A 27,970-nucleotide genomic window follows, 5' to 3' on the forward strand; every position below is an offset into this window, starting at 1 on the left:
AATTGCCAAATTTGCAACAGGATTACCGTTCTACAAACATCATTGTGCTGCTCTTACCTCCGTTAACTGACTTAAGCTACCTCAACAACTAAGCCACCAGCAATTAAAAATGGCCCACAGAATTATCTATATTTCTGAAACCTGTCCTTCCATAATTTCTTTGTTCCAAATCTGTATACCCAATTGATCTCTCTGCTCCGAAGACAAGTATCTGTTAGCCCTATATAAACCAAACAAAACTGCCAAATAATGTTTTACTCCAATTCAGTGACCAAATTATGGAACGTACTACCCTTAGACATTAGAACTACCTTATATCTCAAGAAATTTGAATTAAAGCTAAAAAATTACTACTCAAGTCAAGTAAGTGTCCCTGTTGCAAACCAAGCTGAAAACCACCTACTTTATTAAGCCTCCATCATTCCACCTTTTTTTCCTCCTTCATCCTGTTATCCACCTTTACTTTCTTGACCTTTTCCCTTTCCCACCCCTCCACTAACTTCCTTTTACTGATTATCCCTACCACAATCTTCTCTTCTGCCAGCTCTCACTGACCTCTCCATTTCATACCCTATTTTTGTATTACCTAATCTCAAAATCCTCTATTCTATACCTAATCTAGCTTCCACCGAATCTGTATCTCATTTGCCTCCACTTATAAACTCCTTTCCACAAATGCATATCTCTGTATTATACCCATTTTATTCAGATCAACTTTATACTCTCTCTAGTTGTTCCTTACAACACCTATTTTCATGTAAATATCTTCATATGTAAGTACGACAAACAATTTCTCTAGATAAAGGTATAAAAAGGTCAATCATACTTTGAACTCTTGCAAATGTATTGTTTATGTTTCATCTGAGTTCCATCTGTATCCCAGTTTCCTGAATCCTGTTATCATTTGTATGTTGTATTAATTTGTATGTTACTCTCTGTTACTATGAATGGTTGTATTATGCTTGCATGCTACTGTTCAATACTGTAAGAAGCTTTTTTTACTATTCTTCTTTGTACTAGAGCTTTTCTCCCCGGGAATCCATTGAAAATGGCTTTCTCACCCAGTCGGACATTCCCAGTAACCAAATGTCAAATAAAATAAATTAGAATAAAATAAATAAATAAATAAACAAACAAATAAATAAATAAATATTGAGCAAACATATGTCCTACTATTCAAATTCTATCTTAGGAACATGCATTTACTTTCTTTTTATTTAAACAGGGTTTTAAAGAAATATGCCCATTCAGATCAAAATCTCTCAGCAGTATTCCTTTCTACCTGTCACCTGATTTAGCAAAATAAGAAATCATTTGTTTAATTGTTTCCACAGTCATTTCTACTGATTATTTGCATAAGTTTATAGATTAATACTAGGCTAACTGCCCTTGTGGGCCATTTTAAGCCTAGCCAATTACCCCATATGAAAATCAAGCCTTGCACCTTGTGTTTGTAAGGTAAGCACCATAACCATTAAGCCAACCTCCCACCTGAGGCATTAGGCATGATGTTCATGGGACCACTGAAGAGCCTATCTCAGCTTCCTACTTGCCCAATGCACTGCCTGGTTAATTGATATATATTTTATATATATATATATATATATATATATATATATATATATATATATATATATAATATGTGCATATTTTGTATGTATATATATATATATATATTTTTTTTTTTTTGTGTGTATGTGTGTGTGTGTGTGTGTGTGTGTGTGTGTGTGTGTGTGTGTGTATATATATATATATATATATATATATATATATATATATATATAGGTATGTATATTTTATGTATGTATTATATAGATGCATGTTTGTGTGTGTGTGTGTGTGTGTGTGTGTGTGTGTGTGTGTATATATATATATGTGTGTATATATATATATATATATATATATATATATATATATATAAATATATATATATACATATATATACACAAGCACCTACAAATACATGTTGTCACATAGCCTAACCTGAAGCTGTAACAAAATAATCTTAGCATATAGATAAAACCTGTGACTTGATTCAGGAAGATGCACAAAAACATATTTTGATTAATGAAACAACGTCTGATACAGTTGTTACGCGGGTTTATATTATATTTTCGAAAGTTTCAAACATCGAACACCATATGGTCGACACCATATGAGCAATGTTCGAAATTTCGAAAATATAATAAAAAAATAAAAATAAAAAACTATACTTACCTAAATGCTGTAGGCAGGGGGGCAAGCCCCCCTGCACCCCCACACCCCCGCTACTTAAATATTCTTACTCCGAGATCGCACTGCATTGAAGTAAAGGGAAAATATTCCCTACGGCGATTTCCGTGTTACACATGCAATGTTTCGACGTTTTGACCAATCGGGTTTGCCAAATACACGTTCGCCATTTACGATTTTCGATCACATGATAGGAACCCTTGTTACATAGTCAGGGACCCTTATCTCTCTTGAGTGTGTCATGCTGGGTGTCATGTTTTGCTGTTTCTTTTTTTATTCTAGAAAGCATTTGGACATCTTCAGTCATGGCTGATTTTGCCAGCTCCCCTAGTTTACGACATTGTATTTTTTCACAGCAGGTAATCTACTTTTTCATACTTTTGCTCATTAACCATTGAGCTAGTGAGAGACTGAGTCCCTGCTGTGGAGCATTCTTATGTTCCATAATTGCAGTACGATAATCCTTATGTTTTTCTGCTGTCAACCCTTTTTCATAAAAATTCCACTGTATGGATAATTCTTCCCACTTACTTATTTTGTTAGGGATAATGTGGACTGGATGTTATACATCTGAATTCCCATTCATGGAGAGTTCCTCTGAGTTCCTGACACGTGTATAGTGGAACACTGTCAGGTATGACAGCATTGCACATCTCTTGTTTTAATAATATAAACTCTGAAACAGTAATCACATCTACACTTTTTGTGTCTGTCAGTCTGATTATTTCAGTGACTATTAATACACACATATGACATACCTGTCTTGTTTGTAGTGAAACAAATCTGTTGCCATGTGGCTCCACAGATGGTCTCTGACTGTATACACTACCATCTCTTCCTCTGGGTTGTTGTTATGATAAATTTTGCAGATGGTACTAGTCTGTAAATCTCTTTCTGTTTGGATTGACATACCTGACCAAAATGCATATCTTGCTGTTTAGATGCATCTAATTATTCAGAAATGTGACTCCTATATCCTCCCATGCATTTCATTTCTCAGCTGATTAGGAACATTTATTCTATCAGATCTGATTATCAGTCCCTTGACATAATTGTATTTCTTTCATTGAAAGACAAATATGGTTAAATTTCGTTCCTTAATAGTGATTTTTGCTGTGGACGGTTTTTATCATAACATCATTCAGTAGGTGCATTTCTAAGTCAGCAACACTATACCCCTGAAATTATTTTACCTTTTTATGTGTCAGTGCTGACTGTAGTATTACCCATTGAATTTCACTTTTTTCTATCTTGTCTTCATTCTTTCCTGGTAAATACACACTGCTTAGTGTAACTGCTATATGTATTTCATTCTCTGTTCACCACAGTATTTCATATCTTAACTTCTTTAGGTTAAGTAACATTCCCTCCAGTCTAGGAGGCTAGGAGGTGTCTTATCTACAGACTTTCTGAGTATGGAAGGAAAGGTTTGTGCTCTGTTCCTAACTGAACTTTTTTCCATATATATATATTCATGGGACTTATCATATCTGTAAACCATCACTAATTGTGCCTTTTCTAGTTGAGCGTATTTCTTTTTGCATCTTTAAATGCTGTAGACCCATTTGCAACTGGACTGTTCAGCTATAGGATCACAGCTCTATACCATCCTGAGTGTCAGCTACTTGCGATACAACAGAGTTGTTGGACATGCTCCACTTAAAGAAATCCTAATCCCTCTGAGCTACACGCTCTAGGGACCTAAACCTTGTCACCACCATAAACAGAGCATGTGGAGGGATAGATTCCTGTCCCACAGACTTCCCAGACTCTGGAACAAACTACCTGTCTATATCAAACAAAGCTTCTCATTGGTACTCTTCAAGAAAAGTCTTGATGATTGGATGGGAGATAGGAAATTCACTCCGGGGATCACCTCTGTGGCTCTGCTCGACAGGGGCACAGGAAAATAATTTTCTTGGGTAGCGAAAGCAAGGATACCTTTTTGGCTAGGCTTATATAGACCCTAGGGCCAATAGCCTAGTACCTACCTATGAACCTATGAACAGGCTTATTCATGTAGTAATATTTTAAGATTGGACCATGCATGAGTAGTTTTTGGGTATTTCAAAACTCTTACTTGTGTTCAATATCTTGCTGTAAACCTTTCTTAGTAGTTTAGTAATCCTTTTTGACCTTGAAATTTGTAAAATTGGACTTTGTGTATCTGGATCAGTTTTCTGTCCCTCTGGTATTAGAACATGACCAATATGTTTCAAATGTGTCACTAGTTTTGCAATTGTTCTAATTTGGCTTTGAATTATACTGGCTTAATCACTTTATCAGCTGCAGAACTGACTTATCTTGCTCTTCTGGTGTCTAGCCCCCAGCGTTTAGACAACCAATTATCATAGCTCTCAACCTTCAATCTCCAAAATGAGGAACACTAGCCCTCATAATGTGGAACAAATGGGCAAAATGTGGAACACATACTAATGGCTTACTAACAACTTCACTTAGGAAGGCCATAGGATGGTTAAAATATGCTGGTTTTATTTATAAAGAAGATATTTTAATGAATTTATATGATTCATTTCTATTTACCATGGATTTCACTTAAAAAAATCCTAACACTGAATGTGCGACAGAGTCTTTCAATGTGGAACACTGAGGAACTTTGAGGAACATGAACTTTTTAAGACCCCAAATGAGATACGTTCCTCATACTGAGGTACAATTGAGAGGTATGTCAATTATGTTCAAAACACCTTTTCAGCCATCAGTTAGTTGGCATCAGTTCTGTCATGCACCTCTATTGTGTATTAAATACAAATTGAACTCTAAGAAACCAGTCCTTCCTTGTATTAAATGTATACAGTTTTGTACTTTTTGCCTATCTTTATTTGTTATTAACTCTGGTTAGTATGTAGTAGTCAGAACAACTTAGCATTTGGCAGTCTTAAAACACTTCCGCAGGTGTAAGGAGGGACAGTAATCACTTTATGCAGGTCTTACATATTAATTTCAAATGTGAAAAGTGTCCTTCTTTACAACAGTGTCCATGATTTTTGCCTACTCTTTTGATGTAATTGTTTTTTTTTTTTTTAATTATGTCTAGGCTTTTTTGCACTTCAGTTCCTTTTTTTTAAATTAAGAGTATACACAGACTCGTCAGGGACCAGGAATTCCCGGCAGACCATCGTGCTTTATTGTATATGGCACTCTCTGGGCAAACTTCCTTAGCCTGTAGAATAAATCAACTGGATTCACACTGTTTGTTGAAGAGAGTTTTTACAAAAAAATTATAGTAACAATCACTGGCCATATTTGCCATTCTCTTTGTTTTACTGAAAAGTCTACACTGAAGATAGTGAGACTGCACAGCTCTTGTGATAAAGCAATCTCTCCTTGCCTTCAGTGTTGTACACTCCAGCAGTTAATATATTTAGAAATGCAGTTGTGTGGGAAGTGTAAGGGGGGGAAGATAATTCACCCTGCAGAAATGCTGTTTTTGTGACTTTCATTGCAGTAAGTGATTTGTAACATCAACTATTTTGTATTAGATGACACTAGAACTAATATAATCACCATTAGTGTTTAACCATACATCCTAAGCATAATCATGCAGGTTGTCAGTGCTGTGATTTTTAGAGTATCTAAGATATCTATTTTACTGATTTTTGAACACATTAAGTCTTTCTTTTCACCCTCTAAACTGTATTTTTCATTCCCAGCTTCTCACAAGCAAGATGACACAAAATATTAGAAGTGCAGTTGTATGAAAATGTAGATAGAACATCTTATTGTAGTAGTCATATTTTATTTTTATTTTATTTATTTTACATTTGTTGACCGGGATAGTCTAACTGGATTTATATCCATTTTCAGTAGAGTCCCGGGGAGATAAGCTCCAAGAGATTACTAGACTACTAACATACAGGTACTAGTTGTTATACAGTTAAATACTACAAATTTTAAACAGTTCAGGAATCTTCACAGTTTATACAAAAAATATGTTACAAGCATTAGATAAGATATTGTAGACTATGTATATGTTAGAATTTTCTGACCTAATGGTGTTTCTGGTGATCACAGTATACCAACAATGTACATAATTGTAAGCAATGTAGGACAACACTGCAGATTAGTACAAAACACAAAGGTTTCTGGTCACTTGTTACAGATATATAAACCTAACTGACAAGTAATATCCCTAAGATTTTGCTGAAACTGTCCTGTGCAATTGCAGTGAGTATATGAACTTGTTTTACACACTTTATATCCAGACCTGGAGACTCCTTGTCTATGGTCAGCATAAAGCATTTAACGTCAGTGTATTACTGTATAATCCTTCACAGGTTTGCGGTTAATCTCACTAAGAATTTCTGCACTTGAGCTACACTATTTTAAGTCCGCTGCTTGTCATTTCAGAACACAGTGTCAAAGTACAGTGCACAGTTCCGTGGCAATTCTCAGCATGATGCCTTGGAGTTCCTTTTGTGGCTGCTTAATCGAGTTAATGAGGACCTCGATGCATCCCCCAACAAGAAGACCAAGACACCTGGAAAGGTAAGCCTGTGATGGCTATTTCTTCATGATCTCTTTATGCTGCTCTCTAGTTTCCTAGTTTTCAAATTATTTTTAGTTCATATTAAATGATGCTTATATAATACAAAATATTAACTTTGCATACTGTTATGAAAGAGACAATGCTCTTTGTAAAGATGGTACTGAACTTTTATAAAGCAAAGTAATTTTCTAGCCATTCCATTAATGGCTACTGTGAGCCCTGTGTTATAACACCTTACATTAACCTGTATATTTTAATCTTTGTTATGCTTTTCTGTGATAATTTTCAGCAGTATGATATGCCTTTCTCTACTCTCCATGTTAGATTGTACCTGCTAAACTGGATTTCTTGTACATTCTCTGTTGCCTGACAATGATGCTTTGATGTTTTGCTTTTCATATGCCATCATCTCTGCAACTGGTCTGATATCGTGGCATGAACAGTGCACCTACTTTTCCCTGTCCCCACTGTGTCCACAAAAACGTGATTGCTTCCCCTTGATTGCCTTATTCCCTACAGAATTCTGCATTTTCAGTTCACCATTTCTTTTATTGCCAGCTATGTTGTGACAGCACAGAATATGAGTGTGGCATACAAGTTTATGGTAAGCAAGGCAGAGAAATAATTTCTGTATGAAGGTGTTCTACCTGCAGTTATTTCACAATATTGGCATACTTTATGTCTGTTTTGCTTTTTATGTTGTGTCGATACTGAGCGGTACAGGCCATAATGTTAATGTTGATGCCTTTATCTATATGACTTTAAATGTCACCAGGACTGCATCAGTGTAGTGAAAGTAAACTTTGGCCAATGAGATTCCTTAAAATGCCAGTGATTGTGAAAAATGAGGCAGGAATCATGGACAATACTTGGCTATCTAATTATAAGAAGTAGCTGGCTATCCTTAGCAGGCTACTAATTGTTCTTGGGACATGTAAAATTGGAGCATTATCTCTTACTTTTTGTTTTTAATTGATATATACTTTGATTAGATCATACAGCCGCATCATATTCTAATGTGCTTTTACTGAATTCACAAATGACTGTGGAAAAGTTTTACTTTACCTGTTATATGTGCTTTATAACATTTTACTTATTTTAGCAAGATACAGTTGCAGGATATAAATAATAGGATGTTACTGAAAATTACCGAAGGAGTGTGATCTCCTCTGTGTCATACAGGCTGAGACAAATTCCTTTGAGAAATAGCATAAAATCAAAATATGGAAGAAGATGATGGGACCTTAATGACCTATGTCCGAAAAAGTGAAACTAACACTAAAAGGTACAAAAGAATAGTAAACTATACATAGAACACTTTGCAGTGAGAAAAATAATTTGGGGATGAACTCTAACTTCATGTGAGTGTAAGGTTTTGTTTTTTACATGCACTAACTGCTTTTACATTTGTTTTGCCAATCTCAAACAATAAAAAATGACCCCATGAGTGCCCTGTTGTTCATTTTTAATTTTCACATGCAGGATCCCTAAAATAATTTTTTTACTCTCCCCTTGACACTGATGGGATGAAGTGATTATTCTTGTTTCATTTGTCAGTGGAGGGATATTTACTCTACCCAAACTTAGACGTAAGTATATCTTGTGAAGCAGGACTGCTCAGTCCCACACTTGTAGGTTTCTAATCTACCAGTGTTTCCTAAAGTTATCATGGTTTATTCTTTCATTCACCATAACATGCAAACACCTACCTGCATATAAAAATATTTCTGCCCTTCAATGTTTGCTCTTCAGTTGTGGGACTCTGGCTGGTGTTGTGACTGCACTGTCCAGTTTCTAAAGTGGAGAAAAGAAAGATGCCCTGGAGTTATTTAACTTTATGTGCCTCCTGCATACATTCTCCTGACACCGTCTCTAATTTATACCCATATTTAATTAAGTAAATGAAGAATATTGCTGATACAACTTACTCCTGTGTAACTTTGCTGCCTTTATGGAACTCAGAAGTGATCAATCTTAATCCACTCATTTTCCTTAAAAGTAAAAAAAAAAGTCTATATTATTCTGTTCTGTAACTCCCTGTTCCTACATCCATTCTATCATCTGTGCTCCACCACACCCACCTCATCTGTGCTGCCCATCTAAAATTAGATGACAACCATCTTCATGCCAGAGATATGATTTTGTTCTTCAGGTGTATATCTTGTGCTGAGGTTAACAGTGTAGTGCATTTCTTTGATGCTTGCTGTTTAAATGCATTTCACAGAGGATATTATGTAATGGTTGTGACTTTGCCTTTTAAAAAAAATTAAATGGCATCTTTGGAGCACAGAATCATAAATTACAATAATATAACCGACCAGATATTTCCAGAAAGGTGGATCTTTGTGGTTGTCCAAAAATAACCAATAAAAAAAATAAAAATGATTGTATTAATTAACTGTAATAAAAACATTTGGTTCGTTTAAAAGAAAAAGTATTACGTGTCATATGGTTATATCATTTAGCTATAGCTGGCACTTTGTGTCATGGATCAGCTGTGACTGACTTAAAATATAGATTACTAGTTACTGTGTAAATTGTTATAACAGAAAGCTCTGCACTTTATAAATTCCTCAAACAAATGGTTTAACCACTCTGAGGAGATGTTTTACGTAAAATCAAGCAAGAATAAGTTTTCTGTTGGATGTCAGCTTATAATACAAGTGGTTATGAGGTAACAAAGTATCCACGAGCAATTCAGCGGGAATTGTATTGACATTCTAGATGGAGTGCTTATCTGCTGACTTTTTCGGTGATTCCTATCATGTCGAGTGTACGGGTTATCTGTTTCAGGACTTATTAATGTTTGCCTTCCTGGGTATGTCACTATAACTGCTGAAATCACCTAAGTAGTAGTATATACACATTTTTGCATCCAAGAGCATAAATGTTTTGATTCCAGGGAGCCCAGCACACTAGTTATAAGTTTACACTTCTTATGGCATAAATTTGATTCAAAATCTTAAACTGCACATCTCCATCATAGCTTGCTCATTCCTGAAGGGTCTGGAATGACCAAATGACTGGATGTTATACTATATGTAAAAAAAAAAAAAAAAAAACATAAGGTGCATTGCTTTTACAGTTCTAAATATCAGACAACAGTAAGGAATGATTTCTACTGAATAATGCACTGACTTATTATACCTCTAACATTATGATTATCTGAACTGCACATTTATACCTTTTTTCCTTATCTCTGACTAGTTAGCATTTAAGCCTCTCTGTGGGTTAAAGCAGCACCTTTTTTATTTGCTGAAACAGTTAGCTAGTTTTCCCATGATGGACTGATGCAAAATATTTTCTTTGATAGACATTTGCTTTGCTCATTGAGAGTGGTCCACTAAGTTAATGTGACAGGAAGCAATGGCTTTATAAAATTTGTCATCTTTGGGGAATGGTATTGCTAAAGATTATTTCAGTCTGCTTTTATGTGACTTTATGTCTCTCTGTCATTATCTTCCTGTCTCTCTCTCTCTCCATCTCTCTGTCTCTGTCACAGTAACTCTGATTCAGCTACCAGGTGGATGAACTGCTTGCAGTATTTATGAATCAGCATTTACTTCAAAGCGGTGAACCGAATCTAATGCCAGAATGTCAAGCATGTAATGCTTTCACTGTTTTAATGTCTTTCTTGTTCAAAGGTTTGCACATCCATGGTACTTTGCATTGCAATACTCTTACTTAGCAAGCTGAGTCAACAGAAGTCTGACAGTCTGGAAATGATTACTTTTGTTTGTATTTCTTCTGTGTTTGCATAATTTTCCTACTTTACTTTACCTTCTGCCCTCTTTTTTAAAAGCATTACAGAGGGCATTATGTGACTGAGCCAGTGTTTGTAGGCAGCCTCACAACAGTGTCTTTTGGAGGGACCTTAGTGAATAAAACTTTTGTAAAAAAACATTGTTATTATTTTTAAGTGGTAATGATGTTGTCCTTGATGGCAAAGTACTCTAGTCAAAGCAAGGCCAGCCAGCCCAGTGACAAAAGGCAGTGCATGGCATCTAAGATGTTTTTATTTACCCAATTTCAGAAGTTGTTTTGTCATAGAAAAAAATGTGCCAATCACCAAGTTTGTATTTAGCCATTGGTGTATCGTTATGGCTATCCCTTAGGTGGGTAACTCAGAAAATATTACTCTTGGAACTACAGACATCCCTGTTATGCACAGATAATGACACATCATGCCTTAAGTATATCAATCAGACATTTTATAACTGTGAGGGATCTAAGCATATAGGTTAGCATGTGTTGTTATAAATATGGAAATAGACCGAATCATGAAAAAAATCAGAAAATAATTTATATTGGTAGGTTTACCTTTCTCTGAAATTTGACCTGTTGCTTTCACAATCTTATAGAGAATCATATTTTCCTTTTTTTGTTTATATCAGGAATCCAGTTTTTGAAGACGTTTAACTCCATGCTTCCACTGTTTGAAAGTTTGTCTCTGTGGAGCATAAAAAGCAGTTTGTTTCAAGAGCATTATTTATGTTCTCAGACTTAGAGAACCACTATTCACATTCACATTCTTATCATGTGAGTCCAAAAACTGCAGAAGTAATTCTAACTGATGCTACTCTGAGTGCTTAATACATTTTAGTGCATAACAGGCAGCCATTTTGTGAACATTAAATCATCCTTGACTGCCAGGTCTACTTGTTTTGTCACGTGTAGCATCTGTAATGACAGGTACAGGGCACTTTGGAAGTGTGTGAGTTGAAGGAAGGGGTTCTTTTACTCTTTTGTGTATGAACTGTGCCTTCAAGGTGCAATAAAAGCAACAACTGACTGTCAAGGTTGAGATCCAAAACACTCAAGAATAGAAAGATGAAACTAGCGAAGAGAAAAATAGCCAAACATTCATTTGGGTAATAACCAGTAGTTTGCAGACAGAGTTTAAATTTATTTGACAACAAGACTGTGCACAGCTTTAGCATGTTTGGTTGGCAGCAGGTATATGACCTAAGAAATACTTACAAATAAGGGTAAATAAAAATGTATCAGCTCTAAACTATTTGATGCAAATTCATCAGTCCAGAAACCTACAAAACCACCCCCTCCCCAAACTATGGCAAGCCTAATAATGAATTATGACTTATAATTTTTGCATGGGAACAACAAACCCCTGTACCAGCAATGTGTGGACTTCTCTTCCATACATCTTACTTAAATGCTCAGCTATTGGGTAAGAGAAATACTCTGAAAGCATGAAAAGCGGTTGCATAAACTGTGATGTTACAATCAAGCCAGGTAATGAAAAGGTAGTTCGGGAAGGGTAACTTTATGGAAGTGGGATTGGGGAAGTAAGTGCAAGCCAGTTAATCATGGATCACATGCAGAATAACCATAAACAATGTCTCTACAATGGGATAACCCTTTTCATTGGATGTATTATATATATTCCTTGAATCCTGAAATTATTATTTTTGATAACAATATAAAGTTATATGTCAGCAAACTAAGAATATAAATGAGCCAATATTAGCTTATTAGCTGAGCATTTGTCTTGGGAACAAAGATAACCGAGGTACAAATAACACCAGATTCAAAAGCTCATTATGTGCCTTTATTGCAATTATATACACTAGCTATTCCAGAAATGCAATTGGGTAGAAACCAACCAATAGTTGCTGACTGAAAATGGAAGGTGAGGCACAGATTGAGAATACAAGTGATACAAGTACATTCCATGGGAAATTTACATGTAGGGTGTGCTACCAACTTTGTATTTTTGATTGGAACACATTGTGAATGTATCTGCCTTTTACACTGATGTGAAATGTGTGATTTTACATTGCATTTATATTTTAAGCATTGCTTTTAAAGTTGCCAAGCAAACAAGAGGCAACAGATTCAGATAGCTTGAAAATGGTATCATATTTATCAACTTTTTGGTAAGAGATTCTTTTCTTACCAGGGGAGGGGGGGGGTCAGACACTTTTCATGAGCACAGGCATGCATTTTTAAATGTGATTTTGATAACCTAACCACCTCTATTACAGACATCGCAAGACTGCTAATCTATGATGGGATCTTATGATTCTAGACGAGCATTCAGACTAAATGAATGTCATGTTGTTTGACAACAAATATCAATAATCAGTTTCTTGAGGTTTTTAGTGTTCTGTGATTTATTGTCTTCCTGCTAGCAATACATGGTCCAGCTTCCACTGTTAGTCTGCATAAAATAGTTTATTAATTTCCCCATAATTGTCCTCTTGTTTGCATCAGGCAGTACACTTTTTCTTACTGAATAAAAACATCAGGTTGTCTTCTTCTAGACAGTAGCATCAAGAACTGGTTTAATTTCCATTAGGATGTATACTAGTCCTTCTTACATAAATGTACTTAATAATACCCCACATCTGTTCAAGTTGATTAGAGTGTATTATTTGAACACTGAGTGCTTCTTTGATATTTTTCTCTTCTGGGTAAAAAGGCAATACTTTTCTTGTAGTGACTGAATCTAATAAGCAAAATCATTGTATTGTGATCTTTTTGGGATAAACTACTAATATGTTTGACACTGTTAAATCAAAAAATAATCACAGAATATTGATTTATATTGATGTCGGACCGTGTAGCTATGTGTGTATATATATATATATATATATATATATATATATATATATATATATATATATATATAGAGATAGATAAGGATCCCTATCAATTGAATGAGTTTTCAAAAACTCAAAATTAATATCGGTGAGATGATATCTTAGAATTTCCAAAAACTCAAAGCTTTTGAGTGGAGATCACAGTACAGTGAGGATCAGGAAATTTAATGTTGTTCTCAGTGAAGTGCAATCTTGGAGATGGTATATATATTTTGCAGGCCCCAACATGGGGATGCAGGGGGATTGCCCTCCTGCAAAAATGTAAAAAAGATTTTTGAGGGGTTTTTGTGTTTTTTTTTAATGTTTGGGTTTTTGGAAATTCAATCGTATCTTTTCACCGATATGAATTTTTAGTTTCTCAAAACTTGATCAACTGACATAGATGCAGATTATATATAGATAGATATAGGTGCAGCAGCCTAGACTCCTTCCCGCGTATAAATGCATGCATGGTTACCATATGGAGCTAAACGATTATCATTTATAAACTGCACCCTATTTTTACTCTTCCGCAGCTGAGCACAACCTAGCATAGCCATTGCACTGCGGATTTGAAGGCTTTCCAGAATCGTTTTGAGGATATCATCCATTTCCAAAAACTGGGATTACTTTTGCATAAAAATTGTCCTTATGAGAACAAAATTGGATTCCACATCTGCTTAAGAAAAAAGATAAACATATTTATTATTTATCAGGGCTAGACTGAGATAAAGCAGCACTGATCACCCAAATGTCCTTTTTAGGATGGTTCGTTTTACAGAGATTTAGCCATTAACTTTAAACATTGTGATTAGGATGACCTAGAATGAAAAAGAACTAAAAGATTGAAAAATATCCTTATTAGGATGGAGAACTGCTTGCTAGCCAACAGTTCCTACTTTGTAGGTCTGGACGTTTATTGCTTCTAGTGTTTTACGGACCCAGGTACACAGTGAGCCATTACCCTGGTCTGCTAATTCTGAGATCACTAAAGGTCCTGCAGGTTTTTTCATTTTTTCCAGATGACATTCAGAAACTAACTGCAACTAAACCATTTGTAATAAGTTCTACCACAGCTTTCATTTTGGTGTTCACAGGATCCCATTTGGGCAATGTGAACATTTCACTGCTTAATTCTCTGTTAGAAAGTGATTTTTTTGACTTTCTGACAGAAGTTGTATGCTGTATGATAATTAATCTATCACACCAGTTTAGTTCAAGTGGTCTTGACAGATTTATTTATAAACATAAGGTAAAAATGATAACATCTGTAAATTGTATTATGATATCATAGTAGAGAAAACTAATTTAAATGGGATGCATTTACTTCTTTCTTAGTAATTCAGACTGCAACAGGTTTGTAAGCTATAGCTAAGCTTTGTAAAATATGCAACAGAAAGCTGTACTGTGAAACTGCATTGATAAGATATCCTAAAAGTGATAATATAATTGAGTTGGTATTTGCCCTTTCATGTAATCTGTAGAAGAAAAATATACTGGAAAGGTGTAGCGTTCTGCAGCATTTGTATAACAAAATACAGTTTCACAGGAAATGAATACTTGCCTGTTATTACAGGAATGCCATAAAACTGAATAAAAAAAGAACCACTGAGTCCAGACTTGTGAAATAAATCAATTAATTATGCAAATATTGAATAGATGTTATGTGAAATCCTTTATTTCTCAATGTGGAAAAAATGTTTGTCTGTATCTTGATTTTTTATTAAAAAGCAAGAATGTATATTTTGATCTGAAACCGGTGTAAAGTCAGTCTTGTGGGAAGTCATTGAGGTGACCGCATCTATGTAACTGCTGTTTTGCAATTTGCCTGAATAGTACTTAGCCCAGCTAAGGGTTAAATAGTCTGTCATTTAGAGACAGTTAGAGTATGCATCTAGCTTAGATAGATGTCTTAATCTCTTTGGAAGGGATTATTTTCTTTTATTTGTGCAGCTATCTTTACGTCTGCATATTTAATTTGTATCAGCACTGTCTTAACTTCTTTGTGGTCAATGTAAAGAATTTATTAATTCAGTTTTAAAATCTTGTGGATGGTAATTATATATTATTTAATATCCAAGGAGAGGAGAGCACTGTAGGATGTTTGGCTGCTGGCAACTACCTCTAATTGGTCAAATTTCTCAGCACATTACTATTTTACATTCTTGCTTATTATTTTATTTGGCTATAAAGTCAATAAAAATCTAATGTGACATGGTAGTTGGTGGGTCTGTAGCCCAATAATCTGGAGTGGTGGCAGTACTACAATGGCAAGATGAAAGTTGTTGGAAAGCTTCCCTGGAAACTGATGTGTGTGTGTGTGTGTGTGTGTGTGTGTGTGTGTGTGTGTGTGTGTGTGTGTGTGTGTGTGTGTGTGTGCGTGTGTGTGTGTGTGTGTGTGTGTGTGTGTGTGTGTGTGTGTGTGTGTGTGTGTGTGTGTGTAAATAATTTGTTTGAAATGCATTTACTGTGAGGATGACACTATAACTCACAAGGAAAGGTGTGAGAAAAGGGCCTGAGATGCTTGGCCAAAGACTCAGATCTGCAAGTGGCCAATGTCTAATCTTTTTCTAGATGTGGATGTTGGAATCTCATACCAAGAACACTAGTGTTTATCCCCTCTGTGTTCATAAGGACAGGTTGTATTTAGCAAATTATTTAGTGAATCAGGTTTGTGTACATTTTTTGTTTTGTTTTAACATGTTGGACATTACTGTTGTTAGTTCAGAGACCACATCTCTAATGTCCATCAGATATATTTGGGGCAGTGGAATGCATCCAAAGACCATAGCCTATGTTCTTCACATACCCAGTGTAGCATTATGTTAGCAGTAGTGCGATTCATTGCTCATCAGTGCCACCATGGTCTACACAGTTGGTGGCAGTAATGGGATTCAAACACTGGCAGTACCAAGACTGTCATTATAGTTATAACTAGATAGCTTGGTGGCAGAGCTTCATTCTACAAAATGGATTATATAGGTCTAATTAACAGCTATGATGCTACTGGGCTGACCCAAGGAATCAGGGAACTTGAGTGTCTAGTGGCTAGTCTTCAGCCCTCTTGTCTTTTGTTGTAAGTACACACCTGTACTAACTTGAACATGTAGGAGCAACAACTGCAATTCTCTTATCTATAGCATTAGTGTATTAATGGGAAACTGATATATGCATTATGGTGAAAGGAACACATTGTAGTATTTGTTAGATCATCATTCTGACCTACTGTAACTATGGCCAACAGTCTTTCCTCTGTTCTTTCTGTGATCACACAACTCCAAGAATATGTCTGGAGCTCTACTGTAAATATTCAAGTCAGTGAGGCTTCAGCTTTCCAGACTTGAGATCCTACATAAAAAACTGCTTCTCTAAAGGTAATTTCTAATAACTGGACTTCACAAGTAAGGCTGTTTGGAAGGATCTTCATGTCAATTTTTCCTCATGCTGCCCATAGACTCCTCTTCCCAAAAGTTTGATACTTTATATTGTGTGTGTGTGTGTGTGTGTGTGTGTGTGTGTGTGTGTGTGTGTGTATCTATATATGAATATATATAATTATATATATGAATATATATAATTATATATATGAATATATATATATATATATATATATATATATATATATATATATATATATATTCCATGTCTAATAGTAGGATGATTGTCAGAAGAAACAGTACACAACAGTGACACAGTAGATTAACTTTCAAGCCCATGAGTTGTTCCCATAGAGCACCTTCAAGAAGCATTGTTTTCCATATAACATACAACTCCTTGGAGCTAGTATTATTATATTTAACATACTTTACATTCTTGTCTTATAAACATACATCCCCCCCACACACAAAAATGTTGGTATTGAAAAGTAGAAAAGTAATCTTTTAATATTTAGCTAACAACTGTGTGTGTGTGTGTGTGTGTGTGTGTGTGTGTGTGTGTGTGCGTATGTATTTATTTGTATGACTATATATATATATATATATATATATATATATATATATATATATGTGTGTGTGTGTGTGTGTGTGTGTGTGTGCATTTTGTAAATATATCTCTATATAAAAACATCATGCATTTTGTGAGATTGCATGTTTTACATTATAATATTTTACATTATCCTCATAATCATACCATGGACTTTTTTAATTAAATAAGGTAGTCTGCTTACATCAACTTTTTCAGTAAATGCACATTTTTAGTTTTCAGCATTATAATTAACTGTTGAGCTACTCATTTCAGTCTGGTTTCTTTATTTTTAAAAGTTTGGAGTATTTAACATGACTGTTTTCTCTGGCCATTCGATTTGCCTTTTGGGATAATTCTTTCTGCAGTGTCACTTTACTTGATAAGATGATTACAGGAGCCTCTCTTAACAACTCAAGTGTCACACCTGCTTTTTTTTTCCTGTGACAGTGCTGGTTAGGAGACTTTTTGTCACACTTTTTCCATTCACATATACAAATGTCAGCAATTCCTTCTGTTTTACTTCACTTCTGTCACATGAGCAACAAAAGATCTTAGTTCATCTACAATATTTATTCAACCTCTTCAGCTTTAGGCTACCTACTTTCATAAGACTTCTGTACTTTTACTCCATCTCCCACTTGTAAATTTGGTAATCTCCTACAGATTCCATCATAATAATTTTCTCTGTTTGCACTGATTTCTTTCTAACATTTTCTTTACTTTGTATTGATTTTCAGGCATTGGTAATGTCATTAAAGTACACAATTTAATTTTCAGTTTTTGGTTCATTAATTGCTGAGCTGTTGAGATAATGGGTCTCTGCAGTAGAATATTCATATATTTAAAATTAGGAGATAACAATCTTCATACCTTTTTCTGCAACTTGTTCTCTTGGCAATTTTCAGTGGCTACTTCTCTCTTTATAATCATTAGACTGCAGTTAGCATGCTATATATCTGAATTCCCATTCACACATATTTTTTTACTTTTGTATTGCAGTTTATTGTTAAATATCACAATAGCAGGTACTTAGTTTCTTGACAATAGAGACTTTTATAAATTGATTACATTTGTATTTGCTGTATTGGTCAGTTGATTTTATGCGTAACAAGTAACATGTATGTGAAAACAGATTTTTTTTTTTTTAAGAATTCAGAGAATTCTGTTCTGACTTCATTTTACTGATGACTAGTCATCAAAGTCTTTGGATTGTTATTACGGTATGCATTATAGATGGACAGTTCTGTGCACCATTTTAATTAACATTACTAAATATATCATATTTCCTGGTGTTTATTTTCACACGAGTATTTTCATATCTGAATCTTGAATTGCACTCATCTCAATACCTCTGTTGCATTTGTGGATTTCGCTATTTTATCACATTTGATTTCACTTGTACCAACACACAAACCACTTTCATATTTTTGTTCAATAACTTGCAACTTCTTTTCAACACACTTATCTTCCGTTTTTATACACCTTTGCAAAATATTTCCTTTTGACATAGATGATTAAAAACTGATTAAAACATGGCATTAATTTATCTCATCTTTATAGCCACATCTATTACATGATGATAGTATTAACTTTACCCTATTCTTGAGCTACTGACTGCCTTTTTGTTTCATTTACCACTATAATACATCTGCACTTTATTTTACTGTTTTGTTTAAGTCATATTAAATTTCTGTAGTTCATAGGATCATAATACTAGGCTACATTTTTTAAGCTCAGCCATGCATCTCAAATCTCTGACAAGTTCTGATATCTCTGATAAGTGTAAGCCGGGGCTTGGGAGATGAAACATTTACAAGCAGGGGACTGGGAGATGGACCATTTACAGGCTGCCTGTGTTGATTAGAGACATTGATGCCAAATCAGGAATGAATTTCCTGTTTCCCATCCAATTGTTCAAGCTATGTATGAATTGAGTTGTGGAAGAACTCTGCTTCACATGGATGGGAGCCGCTTCCAGAGAAGGGGTAGTCTCGGGGATACATACCTATCTTTCTAGCAGGTCCTACTTATATCACAGGGACGTTTTAAGGTAATTCTGGTGCTGTTTGTCTTGCAGATATGCAGGAGGTCCATCAGGGTGTGGTCCAACAATGCCTTGCATGCCAGGCATAATAACCCCTAAACAGCCTGTAGGAGACAGAATGCAGGGATAGGGCCTTGAGGTGATCTGCACACAGGACATGTTACTTGCACCATATATTATTTTAAGGATGAAACCTCTGTGGATCTTTCAATTGTTGGATGTTCCTGGTTAGGTACATACCAAAGAGGGCACTGTATTCAATGACAGGTCTGATGAATGCTGAATATGGTGGAACAAGGACTTCCTTAGATGTATATACCATACCTTTGTTTGTAAGTTGCACAACATAAAATGATTTCCTCATTACTGTAGACATGTGATGGTCAAAGGCTAGATTACTGTCTGTGTGTGTCCCCAACTCCCTGACTACTGGGCCAACTCTTAGGAGTGTGTTGTCAATATGATAGTTACCATGGGTGGATAACTTCCCAAAGGATACTATTATGCATTTCCTGGCATTTAGTTTTACTCCATGGCTCTGATGCAAGCTGTCTGTGTCAGCCCTTCCTGGAGAACATTAATATCAATGCAGAATTTTATGACTACTACTAATTTGCAATTGTTTGCAGATTTGGTCAGACAAAGGCCCTTGACATTGGTCTTGACTTCAGAGAAGTAAATGTCAAAAATAATCTGTCCCAGGAATGATTCCTGAGGGATGGTGCTTGTTACTGGCCTCTTTGTACAAGTGGACTCCCCAATTCTAACTTTCTCGGTCCTGTCTGTGAGCCAGCTAGCTAGCCACTGGGTGATATAATGGTTTACACCTAACTTCTTGAGTTTATCAACAATGTCCAAGTTGGATATTTTGTCAAATGCCTTGTTCACTTCAAAGTAGGCAGTGTGAACCATTTTGCCCTCATCCAGTGCTTTGATGACCACTCAAAGAAGTCCATCAGGTCGGGTAGGCATGATAGTCCCTTGACGAAATCAAACTGGGTTGGGTCCAGTGTCTGGAGGTTTTCTGCCATCAATGATCATTTCCATAATAATTCTGTTCAAGCCTTTGCATATGAGAGTAATGAGACTTATGGTACAGGGATGACTGTTGATGTTCTCCATTCATGAGGCATGAAGCCTATTTGGAGGCTGCAGTTAAATAGCAATTCCAGACAGCTTGATGGGTAATGTTTCATGCTATTTAGAAGGCCTCTTGGGATATTGTCTGGGCCCATCAATGCAGTATTGCTGGTTATAGAGAGAACATTGAGGACTTGTTTCCTAGTGATAGTAGGCGGAGTTATATTTATGCTATTTACTAATGAGAAGCAACAGTGGAAAGAGAGGTAAAGTTAGAGCCGAATTTGTCTGCCAATTGCTTTGCTATATCTTCTGGCTCAGGATAGGTGGCTTCATTAACAATAAGCTCTACACACAATTGCGTATGGCTTTTGAGGTTGCAGACATAGATAAAGAATGCCTTGTGGTTGCCTTTGGACTGGGAGGCCAAATTTACCTCAAATTTAGTTTTGGTAGACTTTATTTGTCCTCTGAATTGTTTGTTTAGTTCGATGAGAGTGCCTTTATTCTGCCAGGTGCAGTACCTCCTAATTTTTACCAAGATTTTTTCCTTCTGTTGTACAGCCTATCGATGTTGTGATTCCACATGGTTGGCTTGTTTTTTTGAGTTAGTTCTGTACTTATTTCTGGTGGGTACAGTTGCCTCTATGCAGCTATTGTCATGATTGTATATGGTTTCTCTGATCCGTTCTACACAACATTTTAGTCATTTTGTTAAATATGTACATGTATTTCTTCTTGTTTGTTTACAGCTAAAGCTTTAGATGAGGTTAGATTTGTTTTTCTTAAAATCTGCTATTTTCCTACTTATTAATGAATTATGCAACTCGCTAGATTTCAATTTTGTCTATATTTTAACAATTGTTTTTCTTATTGAAGAACTATGCAGATCACCAAATTTCCAGTTTTTGTTCAATTGTTTTTTTTTTTTGCTCAACAGCATATGCATTTAACTAAATAACTAAAATTTCTAGCCTCACAGTAATTGCTTTACTTTTTTCTTATTGTCCTTTTATTTTTCTCTGTTAAGGGAAATCATCTTCATTTTCTAAACTGCTTGTCCTTGTGAAGGCCACATGGTAGCTAGCTGAGGAGGGTATGCTAAGTGTGCCAGTCCTCGGCAACATTCTTCAGGCCATCCTAATTTCTGAGAACTGCCCTAATGTCTTTTTCCAATGGGCAGTATCTAGTATATCTCCCTTGGAAGTCATTGAAGGGCATCCTAGCAAAGTGTTGACCCCTACACAGATTAGCAATAGCTATACATCAAGGTCATCCTGGCTTGTTGAGATTATCAGTGAGTGAGTCCAGCTGTCCTCTGAAGAACCCTTATGTCTGCTTCTTGTACCCATTATCTCATTCTTTCAATCACTGAAAACTTTATAACAACAGGAAATGATGGGACCTATACTGAATGGTAAGTTAAGAGATTTGTCCAGTGATTTATGTCTTACTTCCTTACCACCTGCAGCATGTTTATCACTGTAACAGTGAGCTAGTCAGTCTTCAGTTCCCGCTGCCACCACTCACAAGGACAACCCGAGATATTTAAATTGCTTCAGCTCCTTCTCACACATGCAGAGGGCAGTCTCCTCTTTTCACGGAGACTAACATAAGCTGTTATTTGAAGGTGCTGATTTTCATTCAGGCTGCTTCCACTCCATGGTGAAAATTATGCAATACATGCTGGAAATTTCAGTCATTTGAAAAGAAGATGGCGTCATCTTTCAGCAGCAAAGATACAGAGATATTGTTTGTGTAACCTTTGGTTTGGATGTTGTTAGGGATATTTTGCAGGCACATTTATATTTATGGTTTCTAACTTGTATCAGTCTTTTTTCCAGTCAACAAATACAAAATATTCCCTGTAACAGTACCCCCCCCCCCACCAAAAAGATTCTTCACTAATCCACCATCTCTAATCTTAGTATGTCAACACCATGATTGTACAACTTCCACGAAAGAGCAACTGGCCCTAAGTAGTGTAAATCATTCCAAATGAAATTTGGACATTCAGATCATCAGACAAAGTGCCCCTTCACTTCATGGTCAATCAATGTAATTTTTAACCAGATGAAGTGCCCCCATCTATATAAGTCTGTGTGCATGTATGCATACACGTTTGCAATATATTTTATCCTACTTCTAGTAACTTGACATATGTTTTTTTGTTAGAATGCTCAATATTCAGCATAGAAACTATGGATGAACTTCCAGCCTCTGTGAGATGTTAATTTAGAGAATCTTCTAGAGCAAATGCATATCCAGTGGATTACAGCACCATGCAGCTAGCATAAGCAATTAAAAAGCTTTGTGTCTCAGGTACTACACTGTGCAGGCTCCTATAACCACATGCATGCAGCTTTTGCATATCTATCTCTACACTGTGCAGGCTCCTATAACCACATGCATGCAGCTTTTGCATATCTATCTCTACACTGTGCAGGCTCCTATAACCACATGCATGCAGCTTTTGCATATCTATCTCTACACTGTGCAGGCTCCTATAACCACATGCATGCAGCTTTTGCATATCTATCTCTACACTGTGCAGGCTCCTATAACCACATGCATGCAGCTTTTGCATATCTATCTCTACACTGTGCAGGCTCCTATCACCACATGCATGCAGCTTTTGCATATCTATCTCTACACTGTGCAGGCTCCTATAACCACATGCATGCAGCTTTTGCATATCTATCTCTACACTGTGCAGGCACCTATAACCACATGCATGCAGCTTTTGCATATCTATCTCTACACTGTGCAGGCTCCTATAACCACATGCATGCAGCTCCTGCATATGTATCTCACTGCCTCCTTCGAAACACTGAATCATTCTCGTTCCTATTGCCTGCACGGTGGTGTTCATATACATTATACAGTCACCTTGACCTACTAGTGATGGGCTAAGAGCTTAAGGTAGTATCACTACTCCCCTGATAATAAGTAACTTGTTTCAGTGGAACGTTTGCTCGACAAATGCAAACTATTTCACTCAAACTGGCTTCATATCCAAAAGGTAAGACAATAGATAAGTTCAAGTCTTAAATTTTTCCTCCAAGTTATAACAAGGGAACACCTGCTATTATTATTGTAACTGTATGCACACATCACTCCACACTGCAAACATTCTGTCATATTTCTCTGCGATCTATGCACTTCACAGAACCGAGTTGTCCATTCCAACCAGCATCTTGTACTTCACCCATCGGGACCTAGACATATCTCTGGACTTAAATCGAGTATTGGGCTGTCTTTCCCAATATTACAGAATATGCACTCTTCAGTGGAAGGTTTTTGTTTGAAGAAGCCTGCAGAGAGTTTCCTTTATGCTTTTCAGACATCCCCAAATCATTCAGACGTATTCTTTCTGTCTCTTGTTGGTGGAATGTGTGTATTGTGGTGGGTAGCTGGTGGCATATACTTTACATTGTTTACTCTATTAATTCAGTACATTATTCAGACCGTTTGGAATGATGTAGTATTGAATAAGGTCACAGTGTTGGTTAATGTTCTTTGTTTTCAAAATAGTTTTCTGGATCATCTTAGCAGTTGGCAGGAAGTGCATAAATTGTCACTGGAAAGCTACTCACCCTCAGACAAGGATGAAATTTAGTATACTAACACTGAAGATATTTAAATATATGTGAGACATCTTATCTCAGGACAGGTCATTGTTTGAGTTACTGATGATTGAAGCTGTTTCTTTCTATGCTTTCCACAAAAAGATCTCAGATGTCAAAGAGTGTATGTCATATGAAGTAATCTGATATGATTACAAATGAAATAAAATGTCTGAGATGCTTTTTAAGAACCTTTTTGTGTACTCAAGCCTCTGTTCCCTCCATGCAGGGACTATGCCCCCTGCAGTTGCAGACTTATTAAAAGCAACTCTGGTCTTATTACTATCTCGGATGTGGGTAAAAGCAAAGACTAAAATGCAGTCAACTTTTTTGAAGATGATATAATTTTGCCAAGGATCCGGTTTGTATGTTACTCCCTAAAATCTCACATCACACTTGCATGGTAATGAGATACTGTAAATTACATCAAAAATGTACACATTCTGAGAATGCATGTACTCTGCCTGCTCGGTTTATGATCAATTTACCCCCAAAATATGTATTTTGCAGGGATCAAGCCTTCATCTACCCACATGTAGGGGTCAAGCCCATTTACTCACAATCACTATTACTGTCATTTTGAGATTGCTGCACCTAGGAGAAAGTCGAATCACTGGAAAGCAGTGTAACACTTTTATCACTTATTGTCTGACATGCAGTAACACCGGAGCAGCCAGAATGCACACTAGAAAATGCATTTATAAATTTTGCTGTATAAAAAGTAAGGTATAAAACTCAGACCAAATGCCATTACAAGACGCATACTCAAGTCTTGAGGACTGAGCTCAAAGAATGGAGTTAGTGAAATTAAGTTGGCCTTTTGCCAGTTTGCATTATTTCACACTTCATCATCCACAGACTGCCTGTCTTTCACAGCTGGATAAGGACTAAATGAAGGTCTACTATAGGTGCTCACACACTACTAGCTTGTGACACAATTGCCTGCTGCCAGTTGCTTTATGCTTTATTTGGCAAGTGCAGTAACTCCCATTAGCCTAATCATCATGAATTACCTTTCCCTTCAACCACCTTACCCTACTGACCTGCATAGACCTACCAGAACACTAACTCTAAACCTAAAATTCCTACTTAGTCCCTAACCCTAACCATATAACTCCCCTTCCTAGCCCTAAAAAAACCATTTGTTGCCCAAACCTAAAACTTCATTCCTCCTCCCTAAACCTAAAGACTCTGATTGCTCCCGAAACCTAAAACATCACTTCTGCTCACCAGTCTTAAACTCCCCTCCTGTACCCAAAACCAAAAGTCCCCAATCACTTGCTAATCATAAAACTCTCCTCCGACTCCCTAAACCTACAATTCCCTTCCTACTACCTAAACTTCCTAGATAGCTTCCTAACCCTAAACCCCCTTCCTGCTCCTAAAACCTAAGTCTCTCCCCTCATTAAAGATAAATGCCCCTCACAATCTCTGACTGAACCCCTAATTTGCATTCCAACCCCCTCTAACTACCTCTTCATGGCTGACATACTAACCTATCCCAAAGTCAGCTACTGTGTCGGAGTGAATTGCCGCAGCTCCACTCTTTTCCCCTCTGCTGCTTTACCTCTTAGTACAAGTGGCAGGACATGTTAGCTACAAGAAGCCCCAGTCCCTAGCACTGATATAGGGGTATTCATGTGCCTGGGACTCAGGCATTTGTCTCATAGACATATTAAATGAATAGGAGTTCCCAGCTGAATGCTGTTTAATGGCTTGGAATGAATACTCAAAAAACAGTAACAGCTAGAGCATCTTAATCCGATTTATTTGCCTTTATTGGTAAATTTAGTAAGGAGCTGTGCAAGAATCCCCATGGAGTCTTTTATTTTCATGTGTGTTATGAACAGTAGCTGCTTTTCTGTCTTTGTTATTATGTTTTAAAAAGTTTTGTACTGTTTATGTCTTCTGCCATTTAACATTGAGAATTATTTGCTTTATGTTTGTATTTATAAACTTGGAATGACTTAATTTAACAAAAAATGAGGTCCGCCCTCCTCTTTTGTCAGGTGGGAGAGTTTAACATAAGCTACTTTGCAGCCTTGTCGTGATCACGGAAAACTGCAGAGAAGACAGGTACACTATATGGAGAAGTGCACCCTTGTCACGGTATGTTATACCACCACAGCAAGGATAATGTGAGTAGTCAGTGACATAACTGGGGTCTTTCAGTCTCACACTGTAATGGAGAGTGAGCAGTGTTATCCAATGCTTGAATCCGAAATGTGTCCTGGACTGGGATACAGTGGGATTTGATCCTATTTCCCCAAGGTTGGTGGGACAGGGTAGAGACAAAAAATGCATGTGAAAAGAAATGAAGAAACTACAATTTATGTTGCTGCGTTGAATTGAAAAGTGTAACAAAATGCAACGTGATATTTATATATGGTTATACATAGAATTCCTACATGGAACATCATGCAACTATTCATCGTACAGAGTTCATTCAAAGTACTGTTCATTGTTTCTGTATGATATAGGCAAAAAAACCCCATTAAGACCTGTGCCATCATTTTGGAAAGCCTTGGCCTCATGTAGACTCTGACTAAATCCCATACCTGTAGTAAAACACCTTGCCGAAAACAAAATATGGATCAAGTTAGTAGTTGAAGTGAAAGGAAGTGACTTAGACTTGGTCAGAGTGGCAGAACATAATGTAATAAATAAATAATTAGTGATCGTAATATTAAATGGGCCACAGGCAGTCTAATACTAAAAAACATTAGCACCTACAGCAAATCTCATGCCACTAACCTTATACTCCACAGGAGATGTAGAGCAACAATATGCTAACAAGTAGTTGGTAAATAACTGCGGAAATTATGTAACAAGCATCTGGTAGGTAACTACTGAAATTATGTACTTCAGCGTTCATGCTGTTCACACTGTAGGGTGCAGCCTTGTATACTTTATTCTATCAATTGATGTTTTGTTTTTTTTTATCGATATTGTGCAGAATCGCCGATTAGGGCTTTCTATGAACTCTGTGCAATGAATGGTTGCACAGTGTTCCATTCTTTGAATGCACAAAAGAACTCACATGTTCACGTTCACACAATACATACATATCAAGTCTAAAGCAGTTGCTTCTAGTTGTGGAATAAAGTATCAGTTTGTGAAATAAGAGCCCAGCAGTGGATTAAAATGCAAATGCTTCCCTACAGGATATAGGTAATCTTCAGTTATAAATCCAAGCAGGCTTCCATTTACTATAGTTTTAATGTTATAACCCCTCACTGTGGTACAAAATTGTTTTGACAGTAGAACTAAAATAGCATAATTATCACACAGTGTGTAAGTTTTTGCTGTGTAGCAGTGTGTGTGTTTTGATTCTGTCCTACAGTAAGACACAAATAACATTCTTCGAGAGGCCCCGTGTTTATTAATGTATAAGTTCCTTTAAGTAACAGATCATCAGATCATTAGACTCGTATGTTCATGATGAATATTTGGTACTGCTTAATGCTCTAGCATTTAAGAGCAGTATTCTAAGATACCAGATATAGACATTTAGTGCTTTACTGAAGGAATCAAAAAAGTATGATATAATAATTACATTTTAGTGCACATAACTGAATCAGTTTCTTGCACAATCATCTAAACTTATTTTGTTAAAAATATATACCTGTCTTTCGAAGAAAATGCAACATACCAATACTGTTTTTTCCTTCCCTCCCTAGCATTCAGTTGGCAAGGCTTTTGCCATCACAGCTTTTCCTTTTTATAGTAGTCTGTATCTTTACTTATCAAAGAAAGGGAATATTTTATACCTGCTGTAATGCTGGAATGAAAAGTGATCACTGAACATTGGAGCTTTAGTAAAAGCTTTGGGCAACAGTGGTTTGAAATGTGGATCTTCATTTATTTGTTCAAAACTCATTACTTAGAGCTTGAAATTTGATGTGCATTT

At 36.2% G+C, this 27,970-nt stretch overlaps 1 protein-coding gene across 1 annotated transcript in view; it reads left to right on the forward strand.

The window, feature by feature from the left end:
- The window catches only part of USP43 (ubiquitin specific peptidase 43), a 2,684,284-nt gene that overhangs the window by 290,031 nt on the left and 2,366,283 nt on the right, over positions 1 to 27,970 (forward strand). Inside the window, exon 2 of the mRNA XM_044068791.1 lies at positions 6,604 to 6,741. Coding sequence (XP_043924726.1) covers positions 6,604 to 6,741 — 138 coding nt within the window. The remainder of the gene's footprint in view (positions 1 to 6,603; positions 6,742 to 27,970) is intronic.

The sequence above is a fragment of the Protopterus annectens genome, chromosome 4.part0, assembly GCF_019279795.1.
Source record: "Protopterus annectens isolate FY-2018-M chromosome 4.part0, PAN1.0, whole genome shotgun sequence".
Taxonomy (NCBI): Eukaryota; Metazoa; Chordata; order Ceratodontiformes; family Protopteridae; genus Protopterus; species Protopterus annectens.